The 17440-nt window shown below is 43.2% G+C and overlaps 2 protein-coding genes across 2 annotated transcripts in view; one reads left to right on the top strand and one right to left on the bottom strand.

Annotated features, from left to right (window-relative positions):
* The window catches only part of LOC148085195 (uncharacterized), a 224433-nt gene that overhangs the window by 128993 nt on the left and 78000 nt on the right, over positions 1-17440 (top strand). The window contains exon 24 of the mRNA XM_087783328.1: positions 15744-15920. Coding sequence (XP_087639454.1) covers positions 15744-15920 — 177 coding nt within the window. The remainder of the gene's footprint in view (positions 1-15743; positions 15921-17440) is intronic.
* On the bottom strand, positions 10712-12290 carry LOC148085196 (uncharacterized). The gene is made up of 2 exons (XM_087783334.1): positions 11725-12290; positions 10712-11274 (listed from the first exon to the last, which is right to left on the bottom strand). Exons 1-2 carry the CDS (start codon positions 12190-12192, stop codon positions 10951-10953), a joined length of 792 nt encoding a protein of 263 aa, XP_087639460.1. The 5' UTR covers positions 12193-12290; the 3' UTR covers positions 10712-10950.

Here is a 17440-nt window from a genome sequence, read left to right as displayed (position 1 = left end):
TTATTTACACAAGTCCACCTTTTTCTATAAAGATGATTAAATCCACACATCCTTCCATCATGACTGATTATTAGTCAATTAAGTGCAAGTCATCGGAGTAAAGCATGTTCTTACTTATGTTGAGCAAATGTGATGAAGGTAGATCTTTTGGACTTGATCATTTTAAAAGTAGCTCACAAACCGAAAAAGTTTGGCAATCCTGGGCTACAGAGTATCATTTTTATCATTTTCGTCTGGTGGTGAGCCGCATGATTTTCTCAATGGAAAAAGTTTACCTTGGCTCAAAAAATGGTTAAAAAAAACACTGGTGTGGAAGAGAGTGTTTGAAGGCACATTTACCAATAAGCTGGTATTTAGAAATGCACCTAAATACTTTGAATCATTCAAAATATTGAAACTCTTAGTTTAAACCCCAAAGTGTTACCTCGTTGGACAGTTGGAAAAAAGAGGCAAAGCATTCTGGATGCCTCTTCATTCCGTACTGCATGAACCAGGTCTAGAAAAAAAGGTTGGCAAAAGTCAGGGTGAAGGACCTTTCAAAACGCCATAGAAGCTGCGAGACCTCGTAAACAAGCTGTTGGTTCACGACCCACTGACTCGTAAGCAACTCAGACAACAAGCAAGCAGTGTAAGAGCCTGTAATGACACGTCTGTACTGAACTAGTGTGTTGTAAATTCCTGTTGGCAGGAACGTTCGTTACGTTGTGTGTTTGGGTTGGACATATATCGAGGTGACTCGTGGAAAGTTTGTCCCTCCTGTTCGACGGAAAGTCCAGCTACGAATGCGTTCGTGAAGATGTAAGTCTAACTCATAGTTTGGTAAACGCGTTAAGTTAATGTTTACATGCGCGAAGTTAATGTTTACATGCGTGACGTTGCACGTGGGGGGTGTGTCAGCCGCGGGTATGTGTGTTTGTGCGGCTGCAGCTGCGGTTCGTGTGTGACTATAGATGCGCCACAAGAGCGATTGATGACATCTTTGTTAATATTAAACGTTCTTCAGTTATTGAGATTTAATTGTTTATAAATAATTTAGTCTCATACAGTGTGAATGTCAATATATGCAGTATTTGTTTGTATATATTGTAATATGTATGTATTGTTATTTACAGATACCATTATCTGGATTATTCATCGAAATATAACTAGTTTGTGACAAATCTGGTGTCCTTATTGGCTCTCTAATCGGAGCGGCGGTTGTGAGCAGACACTCACCCGGCAAAATATTCATCTGATACAAACATTCAGAACATTTTGGTCCTTCGAGCCGGATCTCTACCCACAACCTCGCCATGGACATCCAGACAAGATCACTGGAGGGACTCTACATGCACAGTGTTGGTCGTATCCGACAATTACCAGCTCATCTGCAGAGCTACCAGGTCAGCCCACCACAGTCCTTGATGCCTTATACTGCCTCCAGTCACGTCAACAGTCAGATAGCTAGCATAAGTCAGCTGCAGTCACTAAACCTTCAGACAAGTTCTGCCACATGTGACCAGCCCCGGGCTATGCTCGAGCATCAATTCTGTGACCAAGTCCAAGGAGCAGTCGATAAGATGACTCAAGACTCAATGTGGGCCACAGGACATTATGACCAACCACAGGCAGGTGTCAGACTTCACTCACCAGCTCTTTCTGATCGGACCTTTGATTGTCCCACAGAATATAGTTCAAGCCAAGGCGAACCACGATCTCCTCGTATACCACAAATGACACCATTTGAGAGGAACGTTTCAAGCTGCTCCAACCTGACACCAGTGAGCATAGCCTCGCCACATCATCTTCTGATGTTAGGAACACCAGCACAGTTGGCGTTGCATACCCCACAGTCAAGACTCCCTGCAGCTATAGCCACAACAGCTCAACCATATCAAACCACCTCTGCCTTGCGATTAGGCCAAAGACAAGAACATTACTCTTTGATCCAAGCTCTACCGACTACATTATCGTCAGCTCCTTCATTTGGTGCATCGCTTCGGATCAACAATCCTCCCACATCACCATCCATCCTTCAAGCCCCTGTTTATGGGCATACTTCAACAAGAATTGGTACCATGCATACTGATCAATCAGTAAATACCCTGGCTTCCTACCCATACACTCCTACATTTACTGCTACATTCCTAGCTAAGCGGTCGCAGATACCAACGCCTTACAGCAGTGGTGACCATAACACTGTTAGGAGCAACGTACAAGCTCACCAGGGGCCATATCAAATATCCAACATGCAGGTTAGCCCCCTACAGAATGCGCCTCTATCTTGGAACAACGTGCCTCTACTTACGCACAGCACACCAATGCAACAGACTCCTTACCTGCCGATGTATCAAGTGAATCACAATCAACAAACAAACTTTCAACCTCAGCAGGTTTTACCAAACATGTCTGTTTATCAGCCTGCACCTCTCCTTCCGCCACAGCAGAGCTTTCAACCAGAGTACCAAATCCCGCTAGTACACTTTGTGTCTCCACCACCAAGTCAACCTGTACCAGTACCTGAATTTCCAAAGCTAATCCACGACAGCGAAAGAGAGTTTGCTGATCTCAAGATGGCGCTCGATCACCTTCTGGATCCACACACTCAACTCTCTGAGCATTACAAGTACCGAGTACTGATGGAACTGCTAATCCTAGAGGGGGCAAGTTAATTGCTCAGTCCTGTCGACATTACAGCCAGCCCTACACTGAAGCTATGCAGGCACTTCAACTGCAATATGGACAGCCACATCAACTTGCTCAAAGTGAGATTGCGGCCATCTTGAACTCCCCTGACTTGAAGGCGGGAGACTCTTAGGCGTCCCAGAGCTTTGCCCTCAGTGTTGACCTACTAGTGGGAATGTTAACTTCATTAGAAGGACCTAATGGGATGGAAACCATGTCAACTGGCCATGTAGATTGGCTCCTTAGCAAACTCCCTAGGAACTATAGAGACAGCTTTGTTGAGCACCTACAGGTGAAGGGACGGTTACGGACAAGAAGCCTCAACCCATATAGCTTACGTGACCTTTCTGAATGGTTGAAGGTCAAGGCAGAAGCTCAGCGACTGTCTGCAAAGCTGGCACAACGGCATCACTCAGAAACGCCACAACTCATCAAAAGAGAAAAGCAAATTCGTCCTGAAAGACCACGCAACCAGCCAGTCTCAGTTTACCATGGCGCAGACAGATTGAAATCAGATGTTGGGCCCCCAGGAGAATCCAGGCGTCAGGAGTCCAGGCATGAGCTCTTTAAAAAGATGTGCCTCTTCTGTAAAGGTGAAGATCACTACTTGTCACAGTGTCCAGACATCATCCAGCGTAGCCCGGATGAGGTGAGCAAGTGGCTAGTAGATGGGAAGCGTTATCGGAACTGTGGTCGCACTAGTCACAAACAGGAAGCATGCACTTTAAAGAAGACCTGTTCAGTGTCAAGAAACACACCTCAGAGTTCTCCATGATGCAAATCAACCAAAACCAGGCCCTAGAGTTTATCTTATAACACCAAAGAATAGAGCCACCCTTGCCAACTCCAAGCAGGGAGGAAAGGTTTACCTCAAAGTTGTGCCCGTTATTATCAGCCACGAAAGAAAGTCAATACAAACCTTTGCCATTCTGGATGATGGAGCTGAGCGAACGATATTATTGCCTGATGCTGCTCAGCACTTGGGACTTGATGGTCAAGCAGAGTTTCTGTCCTTAAGTTTCTTCCGAACTATAAGGCAAGATGTAGCTCATCTTAAAGGGGCATCAGTGGATTTCAAAGTTGCATCCTCGGCTAAACCTGATGAGCAGTATACGATCCAGAATGCCTTCACAGCAGACCAGCTGGCTCTCTCTGAACAGTCTTACCCTGTAGCAATGCTTCAGAAACGTTACCAACATTTGCGAGGCCTCCCGATAGTGAGCCTCACTAAAGTCCAACCATTGTTGTTGATTGGTGCGGATTGTACACATCTGATCACTGCAATAGAACCTGTAAGAGTCGGTGTTAATGGGGGACCTGCAGCTGTCAACACAGCACTTGGGTGGGCGCTACAGGGCCCCGATGGCCTCACTTCAACCTCATCATCATGCTACCTAACCACTTTAAAACCTGCATCAGATGATCTCTACCAGCATGTTGAACGTCTCTGGCAACTTGACATACTGCCATTTAAAAGTGAACGATTAGCAGTGAGGTCCCGCCAAGATCAAGAAGCTGTAAACACCCTAGAGACGGGCACAGAAAGAGTACAGGTGGATAGCAACTTCCGCTATGCTACACCATTGCTACGAGCAAAGAATGCACCGCGTCTGAGGGCTCCTATCGAAGCAGTTCTGCCACTCCTTCGCAGCACGGAAAGGCGCCTGTTAAAGGTCCCAGATCAAGCCAGAGTTTACAAAGCAGAAATCCAGAAACTCATTGATGGAGGTCAAGTGAGAAAGCTCCAAAGGGATGAGATGACTGCAGATAACGAATCTTGGTTTATTCCTCATCACCTTGTCAGCCACAATGGAAAGTCCCGTTTAGTGTTTGACTGTTCCTTTGTGTATAATGGTCTCTCTCTTAACCAGCAACTTCTAGCTGGACCAACTCTTGGACCATCTTTGATCGGGGTTCTCCTCCGGTTTCGCCAGCATGCCATTGCAATCAGTGGAGACATAAAAGCCATGTTCCACCAAGTTCTCCTCATTGATGAAGACAAGCCACTGTTAAAGTTTGCGTGGAGAAACCTCGACAAAGATGCTTGACCAGATATCTATCAATGGCAAGTACTGCCCTTCGGTACGACATGCAGCCCATGTTGCGCAACGTTTGCATTGCAGAAGCATGTCAGGGACTTTGTGGCAGACAACGAAGATATCATGCAAGCCATAGAACAGTCATTCTACGTAGACAATTGTTTGCATAGCTTTCCATCACCAGAGGCTGCCAGGTCATTTGTAGACAAAGCGAGACAATGCTTGGCATCAGGGGGTTTCGAGATCCGTCAGTGGACAAGTAATGACCCATCTGTCGTCGCTCATCTACCTACAGAGGCCAGATCTGATAATGCAGAGCTGTGGCTGACCGAGAAATGTACAGACCCCCAGGAACCAACCCTGGGTCTACGCTGGATTTGCACCACAGATCAACTAGGGTATAAGTCTAAACCAGAAAGGACGGAGGCTCCCACCATGCGTTACATCTACAAGGTGCTTGCCCGACAATATGATCCTCTAGGCCTCATCATACCCTTTACGACCAGAGCAAAGGTTCTTGTTCAGCAACTGTGGGCAAAGAAGAGGACTTGGGATGACCCAAATCTCCCCCCAGATATCCTTGAGGTCTGGTCCAACTGGGAAAGGGAGCTCAACAACAAACATCACTCTGCCACGGGCCTACACTCTTCCCGTAGATGCCACTGAAATGGTAGAGTACACATTGCATGTGTTTTGTGATGCATCAGAGCAAGCATATGGTGCTGTCGCCTACCTCACTAACGGAGTCAGAGCCACGATCAACGTGTCATTCGTACTGGCAAGATCAAGAGTTGCTCCAAAACGCCAGCAATCAATACCAAGGTTGGAGTTGTGTGCGGCTTTGACAGGGGCCAAACTGTCATCACTCATCCACAGAGAACTCTCCTTGAAGATTATTGAGACTGTGCTATGGACAGATTCAACCACCGTCCTGACATGGCTGACATCAGAGTCCTGCAAATTCAAAGTGTTTGTTGGAACCAGAGTCTCTGAGATCCAAGACTTAACAGCGACACATGTGGCGATATGTAGACACAGTCAACAATCCAGCAGATGATCTCACTCGGGGAAAGACATTAGCTGAACTGGCTGCACCAAACCGCTGGGTACAGGGACCGCCATTCCTCTGTCGACCTTCAAGTGAATGGCCCCCACCACCAGCTTTCCAAGGATCAGATGATGGACTAGAAGTCAGACAGTCTGAGAGTGTCACATGCTGCCTAGTGTCCACAGGTCTCACAACCCAGATCCCAGACGTCACCCAGTTCAGCGAGTGGAGTGAGTTGATCAAGGCCACACGTCAGTTGTTGCACGGGGCGGCGGCTGACTCTTCTCGACCTTCACCAGACCTGCGAGATGCAGAAGTCCATCTCCTTAAGTCAATTCAAGCAGACTGTTTCCCAGAAGAGCTCAAGTGCCTTAAAGATGGTAGATCAGTGGCAAGTAGTAGTAAACTCAAGACACTCTCCCCCGAATTGGAACTGTCTACGGGCCTCATCAGAGTAGGCGGACGCCTAAGTTATTTGGATGATAACACAGGGATAGAGATCCACCCTGTAGTGCTGGATCCCAAGCATCCATTGACGAGACTCCTGATCAGAGAAGTGGATACTCGTTTACTACATCCCGGATCTGATAGAGTCTTTGCAGAGCTGAGAAGGCAATACTGGTTGCTGCGCGGCCGTCAGGCTGTTAAACAATTCCAGAAAACTTGTACAGACTGTAAGAAGTGGAGAGAGAAACCTGTGGTCCCAATGATGGCGGACCTGCCTTCCTCTCGCTGCGGCTATTAAAACCCCAATTCTTCTCAACCGGGGTCGACTGCTTTGGGCCATACCTCGTTAAGGTTGGTCGACGTAGTGAGAAGCGCTGGGGAGTCATCTTCAAGTGTCTCACTACACGCTGTGTACACTTGGATTTGTTGACAAGCTTGGATTCCGACTTGTTCCTACTGGCCATGAGAAGGTTTATCGCCCGAAGAGGAACCCCCTGTGAGGTGATTTCTGATCAGGGTACTAACTTTCGTGGGGCAGAGAGGGAACTGAGAGTCATTTTCAGCAATTGAATCAACGGTTGAAGAATCGTTGGCTAAACATCAGATCAGATTCAAGTTGAATCCCCCTGCAGCACCTCACTTTGGTGGTGCCTGGGAGCGGGAAATACAGTCGGTGAAGAAAGCACTCCAAGTGGTTATTGGAACACAACCCCTGCAAAAAGAAGTTCTGAGCACCATCCTAATAGAAGTTGAGGGAATCCTGAACTCTAAACCTATTGGATATGCTACTTCAGATGTAGCAGACCTTGACCCAATTACACCCAATATGTTGCTGATGGGGCGGCGGGATGCCTCACTTCCGCAAATGACTTATGCCCCACACACTCTGACACGAAGACGTTGGCGCCATTGCCAGATGATGGTGGATCACTTTTGGACCCAGTTCATAAAGAATTACCTGCCATCGTTGCAAGTGCGCCAGAAGTGGAATCAACCAACGGAAGATCTTCTCCTGGACACTGTTGTCATGATCATCGACCCACAGTTCCCCAGAGCTTACTGGCCCATTGGGAAGGTCATGAAGCTGTGTCCGAGTGCAGATGGACGTGTTTGCAGTCCAGAAGCAAGGCTGGTTCGGCTTCCTGCAGTTCCAGCAACAACTGAAGATCCGAAGATTGGTGTAGACACTTAGCGAATTTACTACATTTACGTAATAGCAGTGCTATTCTGGGGGCGGCTGTTGTAAATTCCTGTTGGCAGGAACGTTCGTTACGTTGTGTGTTTGGGTTGGACATATATCGAGGTGACACGAGTAGAAAGTTGAGTCGGACTCGTGGAAAGTTTGTCCCTCCTGTTCGACGGAAAGTCCAGCTACGAATGCGTTCGTGAAGATGTAAGTCTAACTCATAGTTTGGTAAACGCGTTAAGTTAATGTTTACATGAGCGAAGGTAATGTTTACATGCGTGACGTTGCACGTGGGGGGTGTGTCAGCCGCGGGTATGTGTGTTTGTGCGGCTGCAGCTGTGGTTCGTGTGTGACTATAGATGCGCCACAAGAGCGATTGATAACATCTTTGTTAATATTAAACGTTCTTCAGTTATTGAGATTTAATTGTTTATAAATAATTTAGTCTCATACAGTGTGAATGACAATATATGCAGTATTTGTTTGTATATATTGTAATATTTTTGTATTGTTATTTACAGATACCATTATCTGGATTATTCATCGAAATATAACTAGTTTGTGACAAATCTGGTGTCCTTATTGGCTCTCTAATCGGAGCGGCGGTTGTGAGCAGACACTCACCCGGAGATAGTTCCATCTGCGTCTGGGGATAGAAGATACCTCTGCTTCATTTAACCCTGCCTGTAGAGGGCGCAGAACGTGTGAAGTAAATTCTGTTTTCCTCGAATGAAAACAGGACATTATGAAACTATTTAGTTCAGTTCAGTTTATTTTTTAAAAGGACAATGTTCAGTTACATTGAAAAGATGCTGCACCAGATTTAGCACAATGCTACTTTCCATCTGTAGTCCTCAACAAAGATGCAGACAGTTTAAATAATACATCACATACAAATAAAGCAAAAACACAATAATATTGATTATAGTTTTTACACTATGAGGCGAGAACAACTTTTGATGTTGACAAGAATCTCACGAGTGTGTTTGTGTGAAGGTGAAGACTCTGCTGAGACTCATGGTGAGGACAGAGACTCCTTTAAATACCCTCAGTGTGAGGAGCACGATGAACAGACCAGCACTCAGAGGTGAGACAAGGACCTCCAAGATTGTCCTCCATGTCTTCATTCTCACTCATTCTACTTCTGTGTTCAAGATCAAAGCAGCAGCAAGAACCTGCTGGACCTGGACCAAGATCTGGACAAGAACCCTGCTGTGTGTCTCTGAAGAGTGATGCTTCAATGGGGAGAGGGATCGACTTCAGAGTTCAGAGTGAACAAGTGTGAGTCTACCAGGTTCATACACACATTAAACCAGAGAACTTCACTTCACTCTCAACACCAGCAGGGGGAGATAAAAACAATTAAAAAGCTCATGGGTTACGGAGCTATTTTTGTCTCACTTATATTTGTAACTGTTTAGAGGGTGATCTGCAAATATTCAATGGTTGCACGTGTGTTGTGATATCCACAAATGTAAAATTAATATTTGTAACTTTTATTTTGTATTGACAAAACATTTGTACTTTTAAATATATAATTTTAATGTACAAAACAAAAAAACATTTTTAAAACTTCAAACAATTCTGTGTGTGAAAGTACAAAGTGATTTATATTTACTTGTTGCTGTTTTTTTTAAAGTGTTTTTTTCATTTTATTTTACCTATTTGTTTTTGTTCAGTGTTGAAACAATATTTATATATTTTTGCCATTAGCCAAAAACGAGAGACATCATTTAAATTAATAATTAACATTACAAAATAGGCTTCCTCTCGATTTTCTTCTTTTTGATAATCAATCAATATTCTCACATTATTGACACCAGGTAGGTTATTCTGAAGAATGTACTACCTTAGAATTGTTAAGATTTGTTAGACTACTTTATTATTAACTTACAGAGTAGAAAGTTGTTGAGGCTTGTTACGTGTTTTTCTGGAATTCCAAATTTGCATTAAAGTCAGTTAAAAGTGTGGAGTTAAAAACACTCGACTCCAATTGTGCCACAACTTCACATAGCAGTGTCTTCTTTTTTGAGGCTGCAGACCCTAAACTTATGTGAGCACATAATACCTCCTGGACAACTGGGTGAGCAAACCGAGCGCACCTCCACAAACTGAACCAAAGCCTGGCTTGTAGACATGCATTTATCTGAAGCTTTTCACAAGAGAATGATCACAAATAACGATCTCCTCAACAACACTGAACACAAATAAATAAGTGAATGGATGGCAAGTTTTCTGCTGTAGCAACAACACAATAAATAAATAACATTTATAAACATCAACACCGAGGCTCAATCCCTGAACTCCTGCTTTAAAGCTGTTGGTTCTAGTCATGATCCATTCAGGCTAGTGACGCCACTGGAGCATGAACTTGAACTAATATCGGGGGCTTCGTAAACACAGACATTTCTTTCATGCTTTCTTTTGTTTTTTTTCAAGAGTTCTTTATTCAATTTTCAAAGTAAAGAAAAACACAACACAAATAAAGAAGGAAAAGAAAAACAAAAGATACAGACAAAACAACAAAAGCTCAGACTAAAGTTCAGTTGACATTTCTCTTCTTTCAAGGAAGTCAAATAAACAAAAAAATTAATAAATATGTGCAGCTTGTTCTTTCTAAAAAAAACATGTTCTTTCGTAAAAAGTAAATCCCTTGATCCATTTTTAGCATCTCCATGTCTTGGAACCAGAATATTCTGGACTGTTGTGAGTCTTTGAAGAATTAGACAAAGGAGAATCATTTTTTTTATTAAAATATTGAAAATAAACAGTTTGGCTTGACAAGATTTAAATTCTAAAGGAGATGAATGTGGGTTTTAAAAGGAACCTTCTAGTTCACTTATGATCAGAACCTTCAACACGACAAGAGTTTATTTACAGTTTGATTTCATCTCTTCTTCTCAGAGTGGACCATCAGAACTCAGAGCTTCTCATTGGTCAGCAACATCCCTCACAACTGGAAATCAAACGGCTGGTATGTTCATAAACTAGAGGAGGTCCTCATCCTAGAGGTTCCTTCTGTTCATCATCATTCATCTGAATCCAAGTTAAAGCTTCTGGTCTTTGTGGTTCTTGAGACGATCCACTATCACTCTGACTTTCTTCTCTGTGATTCTGTTCCAGTCACTGGAGAGAAACTTCTACAACTATATGCAGAAGGAGCTGAAGAGAGTCTGGAGGTTTGTGAGTCCAGAGACTCCCACACAGACTGAAGAGGAAGATGAGAAGTGGAGAAGCATCAGAGAAGAATTCCTGAAGATCACAGTTCATCTCCTGAAGGACATGGAGGAGGAGGATCTGGCTGAGAGTCTGTGGAGCAGTAAGAACATGTCATCAGAATCAGAATCAGAATCAGAATCCCTTTATTGTCCCGCGAGGGGAAATTCGTTTCAACAACAGCAAGAGCATATACCAGAAAAAATAAAAACACCCAGAAATAAAATATTAAAAATAAAAGAAAAAATCTAAATAGAATAAGATAGAAATCTGCACCATATTATATATACAACATATTTACAAAAATAACAAGAAGAAAGGTGCTGTTAAATATTTATCTTGCTGTGTTGTTATTGTGGAGTCTGATGGCAGTAGGGAGGAAGGAGGTACCTCTCCCTCACACACCTGGGATGGAGCATCCTATCACTGATGGAGCTCCTCAATGCCCTCAGTGTGTGCTGGAGAGGGTGAGATAAGTTCTTCCTCATGGAGGCCAGCTTGCTCCGTACCCTCCTCCCAGTCACTTCCTCCACAGGATCCAGGGGGCGCCCTAGGACGTAACCGGCCTTCTTAATAAGGCTGTCCAGTTTAGCCCTATCCTTTGCTGTCATGCTGCTCCCCCAGCAGACCACACCGTTGAAGATGGCAGAGGCCACTACTGAGTCATAGAATGACTTCAGGAGTGACCCCCGGACACCAAACGAACTCAACCTCCGGAGCAGGTAGAGTCTACTCTGCCCTTTTTTAAAAAGAGCAGCAGTGTTATCCACCCAGTCCAGGCGGTTGTTTAGGTGAACACCCAGGAACTTGTAAGACGTGACAATCTCAATGTCCTGTCCCCGGATGTTCAGTGGTGAGGGTGAGATAGAGGGACACCGCCGGAAATCCACAATCAACTCCTTAGTTTTGCTGGAGTTGATCTGGAGGTGGTTTTCCAGGCACCAGTCAACAAAGTCCTGGACAAGTCCCCGGTACGACCCATCATCCCCATCCTTAATGAGGCCGACGATGGCGGAGTCGTCCGAGAACTTTTGCAGGTGACTGGTGGGAGACAGGTGTTGGAAGTCTGCAGTGTACAGTGAAAAAAGGAACGGTGCCAACACCGTTCCCTGGGGGACCCCTACACTGCACAGTACAGTCTTCGAAACACCATCCCGGGTCCTCACGAACTGTGGACGGTTGGTGAGGTAGTCCACAATCCAGTCCGTGAGGTGAGTGTCCGCTCCAGACAGCTCCAGCTTGTCCCTCAGGATGTTCGACCTGATGGTATTGAAAGCACTGCTTAGATCCAGGAAAAGGATCCTCACAGTGCTTCCAGGCGACTCCAGGTGAGAAAGTGCTCGGTGGAGAAGGAAGATGATGGCGTCCTCCACGCCGATGTCAGGTTGGTAGGCAAACTGCAACGGATCCATGGAGGAGCGCACCAGAGGACTCAGATAACTAAGGACCAGCTGCTCCAGAGCCTTCATAAGGTGGGATGTCAAGGCCACAGGTCTGTAGCAGCTGGGATCCCTAGGGTGCTGAGTCTTCGGCACCGGTACCCCACAGGACGTCTTCCACAGTAGTGGAACTCTTCCCAGGGTCAAGCTCATGTTGAACAGAAGTCCAACAATTTCACTTAACTGGTCAGAGCACGTCCTGAGTACTTTGCCACCGATGCCGTCTGGTCCAGGGGCCTTTGTTGTCCTGGTTCTCCTGAGCTGGTTTCTCACCTGTAGAGGTGTGAGGGACAGGTTGGGGTGGGGGGGCATTGTCCCCTGTGGAGTCAGCGGGGGGGGGCTGAGACAATACAAGCTCGGGGGGGAGGAGAAGGTAAAAGTAGAGGTGTGAATGGTGTAGTAGCGGTAGTGGGAACCGACACCTCAAACCTTGAAAAATAACCGTTTAAGTTGTCAGCCCAATTTTTATCCCCCGCCGCTACAGAGAGCCTGGTCTGATGTCCGGATATGGATTTCAAACCTCTCCAGACATCTCTGGTGTTGTTGTTGGCCAGACTCTCTTCCATCTTCCTCCTGTACCTCCCCTTTCCCTCCCTGATCTTTCTTCTCAGCTCCTTCTGGACTGCCATCAGATCCTCTTTGTTTCCTGACCTAAAGACTCTCCTCTTCTCCTTTAAGAGAGCCTTTATGTCAGGATTAATCCAGGGAACAAACATGATGAAGATGAAGAACACTTGCATCAGATCTGAAGATTTTACTCCATTTTCACCTTCTACAATCTTCTGACTCGTGACTTATGTCTTCATTCAGGAAGTCTTGAAGCAGAGTGTGGAGGACGACTGAAGAGGAGCCTGCAGAAGAAGTTCCACAGTGTGTCTGAGGGGGTCGCTAAAGCAGGAAACTCTGCTCCTCTGAATGAGATCTTCACTGAGCTCTACATCACTGAGGGGGGCACAGACCAGGTCAACCAGGAGCACGAGGTCCGACAGATCGAAGCAGCCACCAGGAACCAGACCAGACCAGAAACCACCATCAGACAAGAAGACGTCTTTAAAACCTCACCTGAACGACCAATCAGAATACTGCTGACGAAGGGCGTGGCTGGCATTGGGAAGACCCTCCTGACACAGAAGGTCACTCTGGACTGGGCTGAAGACAAAGCCCACCAGAACTTCCACTTCATATTTCCTTTCACCTTCAGAGAGCTGAACCTGCTGAAAGACAAGAAGTTGAGTTTGATGGAACTTGTTGATCTTTTCTTTCCTGAAACAAGAGAATCCAGACTCAGCAGCTTTGAAGGACTCCAGGTTCTGTTCATCTTAGATGGTCTGGACGAGTGTCGACTCCCTCTGGACTTCCTCAACAGTCGGCGCCTGATAGAAGCTACAGAATCCACCTCAGTAGACGTCCTGCTGACAAACCTCATCAGGGGGGATCTTCTTCCCTCAGCTCGTCTCTGGATCACCACACGACCTGCAGCAGCCAATCAGATCCCTCCTGAGTGTGTGGACATGGTGACAGAGGTCAGAGGGTTCAATGACGTCCAGAAGGAGGAGTACTTCAGGAAGAGGTTTAGAGATGAGGAGCAGACCAGCAGCATCATGTCTCACATCAGGAGGTCGGGAAGCATCTACATCATGTGTCACATCCCGATCTTCTGCTGGATCACTGCCACAGTTCTGGAGCACATGTTGAAGAGCACAGAGACAGAACAGCTGCCCAAGACCCTGACTGAGATGTACATCTACTTCCTGGTGGTTCAGATCAAAGTAAAGAAGCTGAAGTACGACGGAGGATCTGGGACTGACACGGTTTGGGATCCTGAGAGCAAGAAGATGATGGAGTCTCTGGGAAAACTGGCTTTTGAGCATCTGCAGAGAGGAAACTTGATCTTCTATAAGTCAGACCTCACAGAGTGTGACATCGACATCTCAGCAGCTTCAGTTTCCTCAGAAGTGTTCACTCAGATCTTCAGAGAGGAGAGAGGACTGTACCAGGACATGATGTTCTGCTTCATCCACCTGAGTGTTCAGGAGTTTCTGGCTGCTCTTCACGTCCACCAGACCTTCATCAACTCTGGAGTCAACCTGATGGAAACAAAACTAACATCCAAACTGACAGAAATTAACAAAAGTCAAACAGAAAGCTTCTACCAGACAGCAATAGATGAAACTCTAAAAAGCCCAAATGGACATCTGGACTTGTTCCTGCGCTTCCTTCTGGGTCTTTCTCTGCAGACCAGCCAGAGTCTCCTTCCAGGTTTGTTGACACAGACAGGAAGTAGCTCCTGGACCAATCACAACACAGCAAAGCTCATCAAGAGGAAGATAAGTGAGGATGTGTCTCCAGAGAGAATCATCAACCTGTTCCACTGTCTGAGTGAAGTGAAGGACACTTCTCTGGTGGAGGAGGTCCAACAGCAGCTGAGATCAGGACGTCTCTATGATCAAATGTCTTCTTCTCAATGGTCGGCCCTGGCCTTCATCTTACTGTCCTCAGAGGAACATCTGGACGAGTTTGACCTGAATAGATACTCAAGATATGCTTCAGACGAGATTCTTGAGAGGCATCTGCCGGTGGTTCAAGCTGCAAACAAAGTTCTGTAAGTTGTTCAAACATTTCTGATGATATGAACTAAACATGAATGTTTGATTTACTCTTTGATGATTATTGTGTTTGTCATCGTGTTTAACAAACTGATCCTAATTTAGACAAACCTTCCTCAAATATTCATACAATATGTGATTTTATGATGTAACTAGTTCAGTCTTGTCAAATAGAGAATTGAAAAGTAAAGATGTTACGTAGTTTATAAAAATATCATCTTAATAAATCATTGTAATGATAAACAAACAAGCGTCAACTTTAAATGAAAATGAATAATAATCAAAACGACATATTTAAAACATGTGGCCTCATTAATTATACTGCGTATACACAAATGAATGTGTACGCAACATTTATTTATAGTAAATAAACTTAAGTTAGCATGTGTGACCTTCACAGCAGCTCTGAGCCTGATTTCTACAAAATCTTCATCTTAAATTCACATGAAGTTTCTTGAATGAAAAAAAACCACGAAGGTTACATCAATAAAAATGCAGCTTTATTTAACTTTACTGTTTCATACAAAAGGTCAACTCTTGTCTTTTTCTCAGGAAATGTGTTCTATAAAAATAAATAATTAAATCAAAGGGATTCGTCTTCATAGTCCTCTTTGTCCGACTGCATGTATTTAATTTAAAATATTCATGTCAGGTATTACTTTAAGATTCTTTTGAAGCTAAATATGTTCATAAATGTCACTTTCTGTTGGAGCAGTTGAATCTATTTTCAGCTCATGAACTGAATATTGAAAAACATTTGCTTTGTTTCTTATGCAAGTAGATCAGTGTCATCAGAGAATTGAAGGATTGAATTTAACATTTAATTTTATTAAAATGTTGTATTTTTTTAACCATAGAAATATTTTCTGAATCATTTTATTAAATAATTTGAATATATATTATATATTGGATTTTAAACACTTTCACATTTGTATATTAAATTAAAAAAGCCACTTGTTAAAAATATTGAATCTTGATTTTTTTTTTCATTTTATTTATTACTAAAATAACAATATTAAACTATAAATAAACTCTTTCAATTCTTGTCAAATAAAAATTGAAAAAGTCACTTGTTGATAAAACTCGTCTCTTTCACAGGCTGAGATGTTGTGGACTGTCAGAGAGAAGTTGTTCACTTCTGTCCTCAGTCCTCAGCTCTCCGTCCTCTAGTCTGACTCTACTGGACCTGAGTATCAACCTTGACCTGCAGGATCCAGGAGTGGAGCTGCTGTCTGCTGGACTGAAGAGTCCACACTGTCACCTGGAGACTCTCAGGTCAGAACATCATCTTTTCTACATCATCAAAGCTCAAATGTAAAGTCAGAGGTGGAAACACGAGTCAAAGTCTGTCATCACTTTGTTCTTCAGTGAAGCAGCTCATAGATACATTTGTATGTTTGTGTAGCAGGTAAAGATGTTACGTAGTTTATAAAAATATCATCTTAATAAATCATTGTAATGATAAACAAACAAGCATCAACGTTAAATGAAAATGAATAATAATCAAAAGAACATATTTCAAAGTTGAATGTGGTCAGAATGTGGGACTATCACAGCACTAACAACTGCTTCTCAATGTTTTCTTCGCTTGTTCCCTGACTGAACTTTTGTGTTTGTTCATCTTCAACTGAAGGACATGAAACACACACACTTGAGTTCATCATTCTGCAGCTGTTGACCAATGAAATACTTGAAGACAGAAAGTCAACCACTGACACGCTTTTATTCTGTAACATTTGCTATTGGTTCATCCTTCTTGGTCAGGGCCCTCTCATCCCTGATGCATTCAATTGATGTGAGACAGAGGATCAGTGATGGAAACATAGATTCTGAAAGACTCGGAGAAACACAACACAAATACATGGACACGTGTTTAAAGACTAAGAAGAGTTTTGATTCATGTTTTATGATCAGGAAAAAGGATGTCAGGTCAGCCTGGAATTGAACCTTCAACCTGTTGTCCACTGGTTCAGAAGACATTAGTAGAAACATGTGGCCTCATTAATTATACTGCGTATACACAAATGAATGTGTACGCAACATTTATTTATAGAAAATAAACTTAAGTTAGCATGTGTGACCTTCACAGCAGCTCTGAGCCTGATTTCTACAAAATCTTCATCTTAAATTCACATGAAGTTTCTTGAATGAAACAAAACCACGAAGGTTACATCAATAAAAATGCAGCTTTATTTAACTTTACTGTTTCATACAAAAGGTCAACTCTTGTCTTTTTCTCAGGAAATGTGTTCTATAAAAATAAATAATAAAATCAAAGGGATTCGTCTTCATAGTCCTCTTTGTCCGACTGCATGTATTTAATTTAAAATATTCATGTTAGGTATTACTTTAAGATGATTTTAAATCTAAATATGTTCATAAATGTCACTTCCTGTTGGAGCAGTTGAATCTATTTTCAGCTCATGAACTGAATATTGAAAAACATTTGCTTTGTTTCTTATGCAAGTAGATCAGTGTCATCAGAGAATTGAAGGATTGAATTTAACATTTAATTTCATTAAAATGTTGTATTTTCTTAACCATTGAAATATTTTCTGAATAATTTAATTAAATAATTTGAATATATATTATATATTGGATTTTAAACACTTTCACATTTGTATATTAAATTAAAAAAGCCACTTGTCAAAAATATTGAAATCTTGAATTTTTTTCATTGTATTTCTTACTAAAATAACAATATTTAACTATATGTTTGTAAAAAGTTTTACTCCATTAAAAAATATTATTTTTCAATGAAAATAAATTCAACCTTTTAATATACAAATTATTTA

Source organism: Callionymus lyra, chromosome 2 (assembly GCF_982586985.1).
Source record: "Callionymus lyra chromosome 2, fCalLyr1.hap1.1, whole genome shotgun sequence".
Classification (NCBI taxonomy): Eukaryota; Metazoa; Chordata; class Actinopteri; order Syngnathiformes; family Callionymidae; genus Callionymus; species Callionymus lyra.
This window is presented reverse-complemented; position numbering and strand designations above follow the sequence as displayed.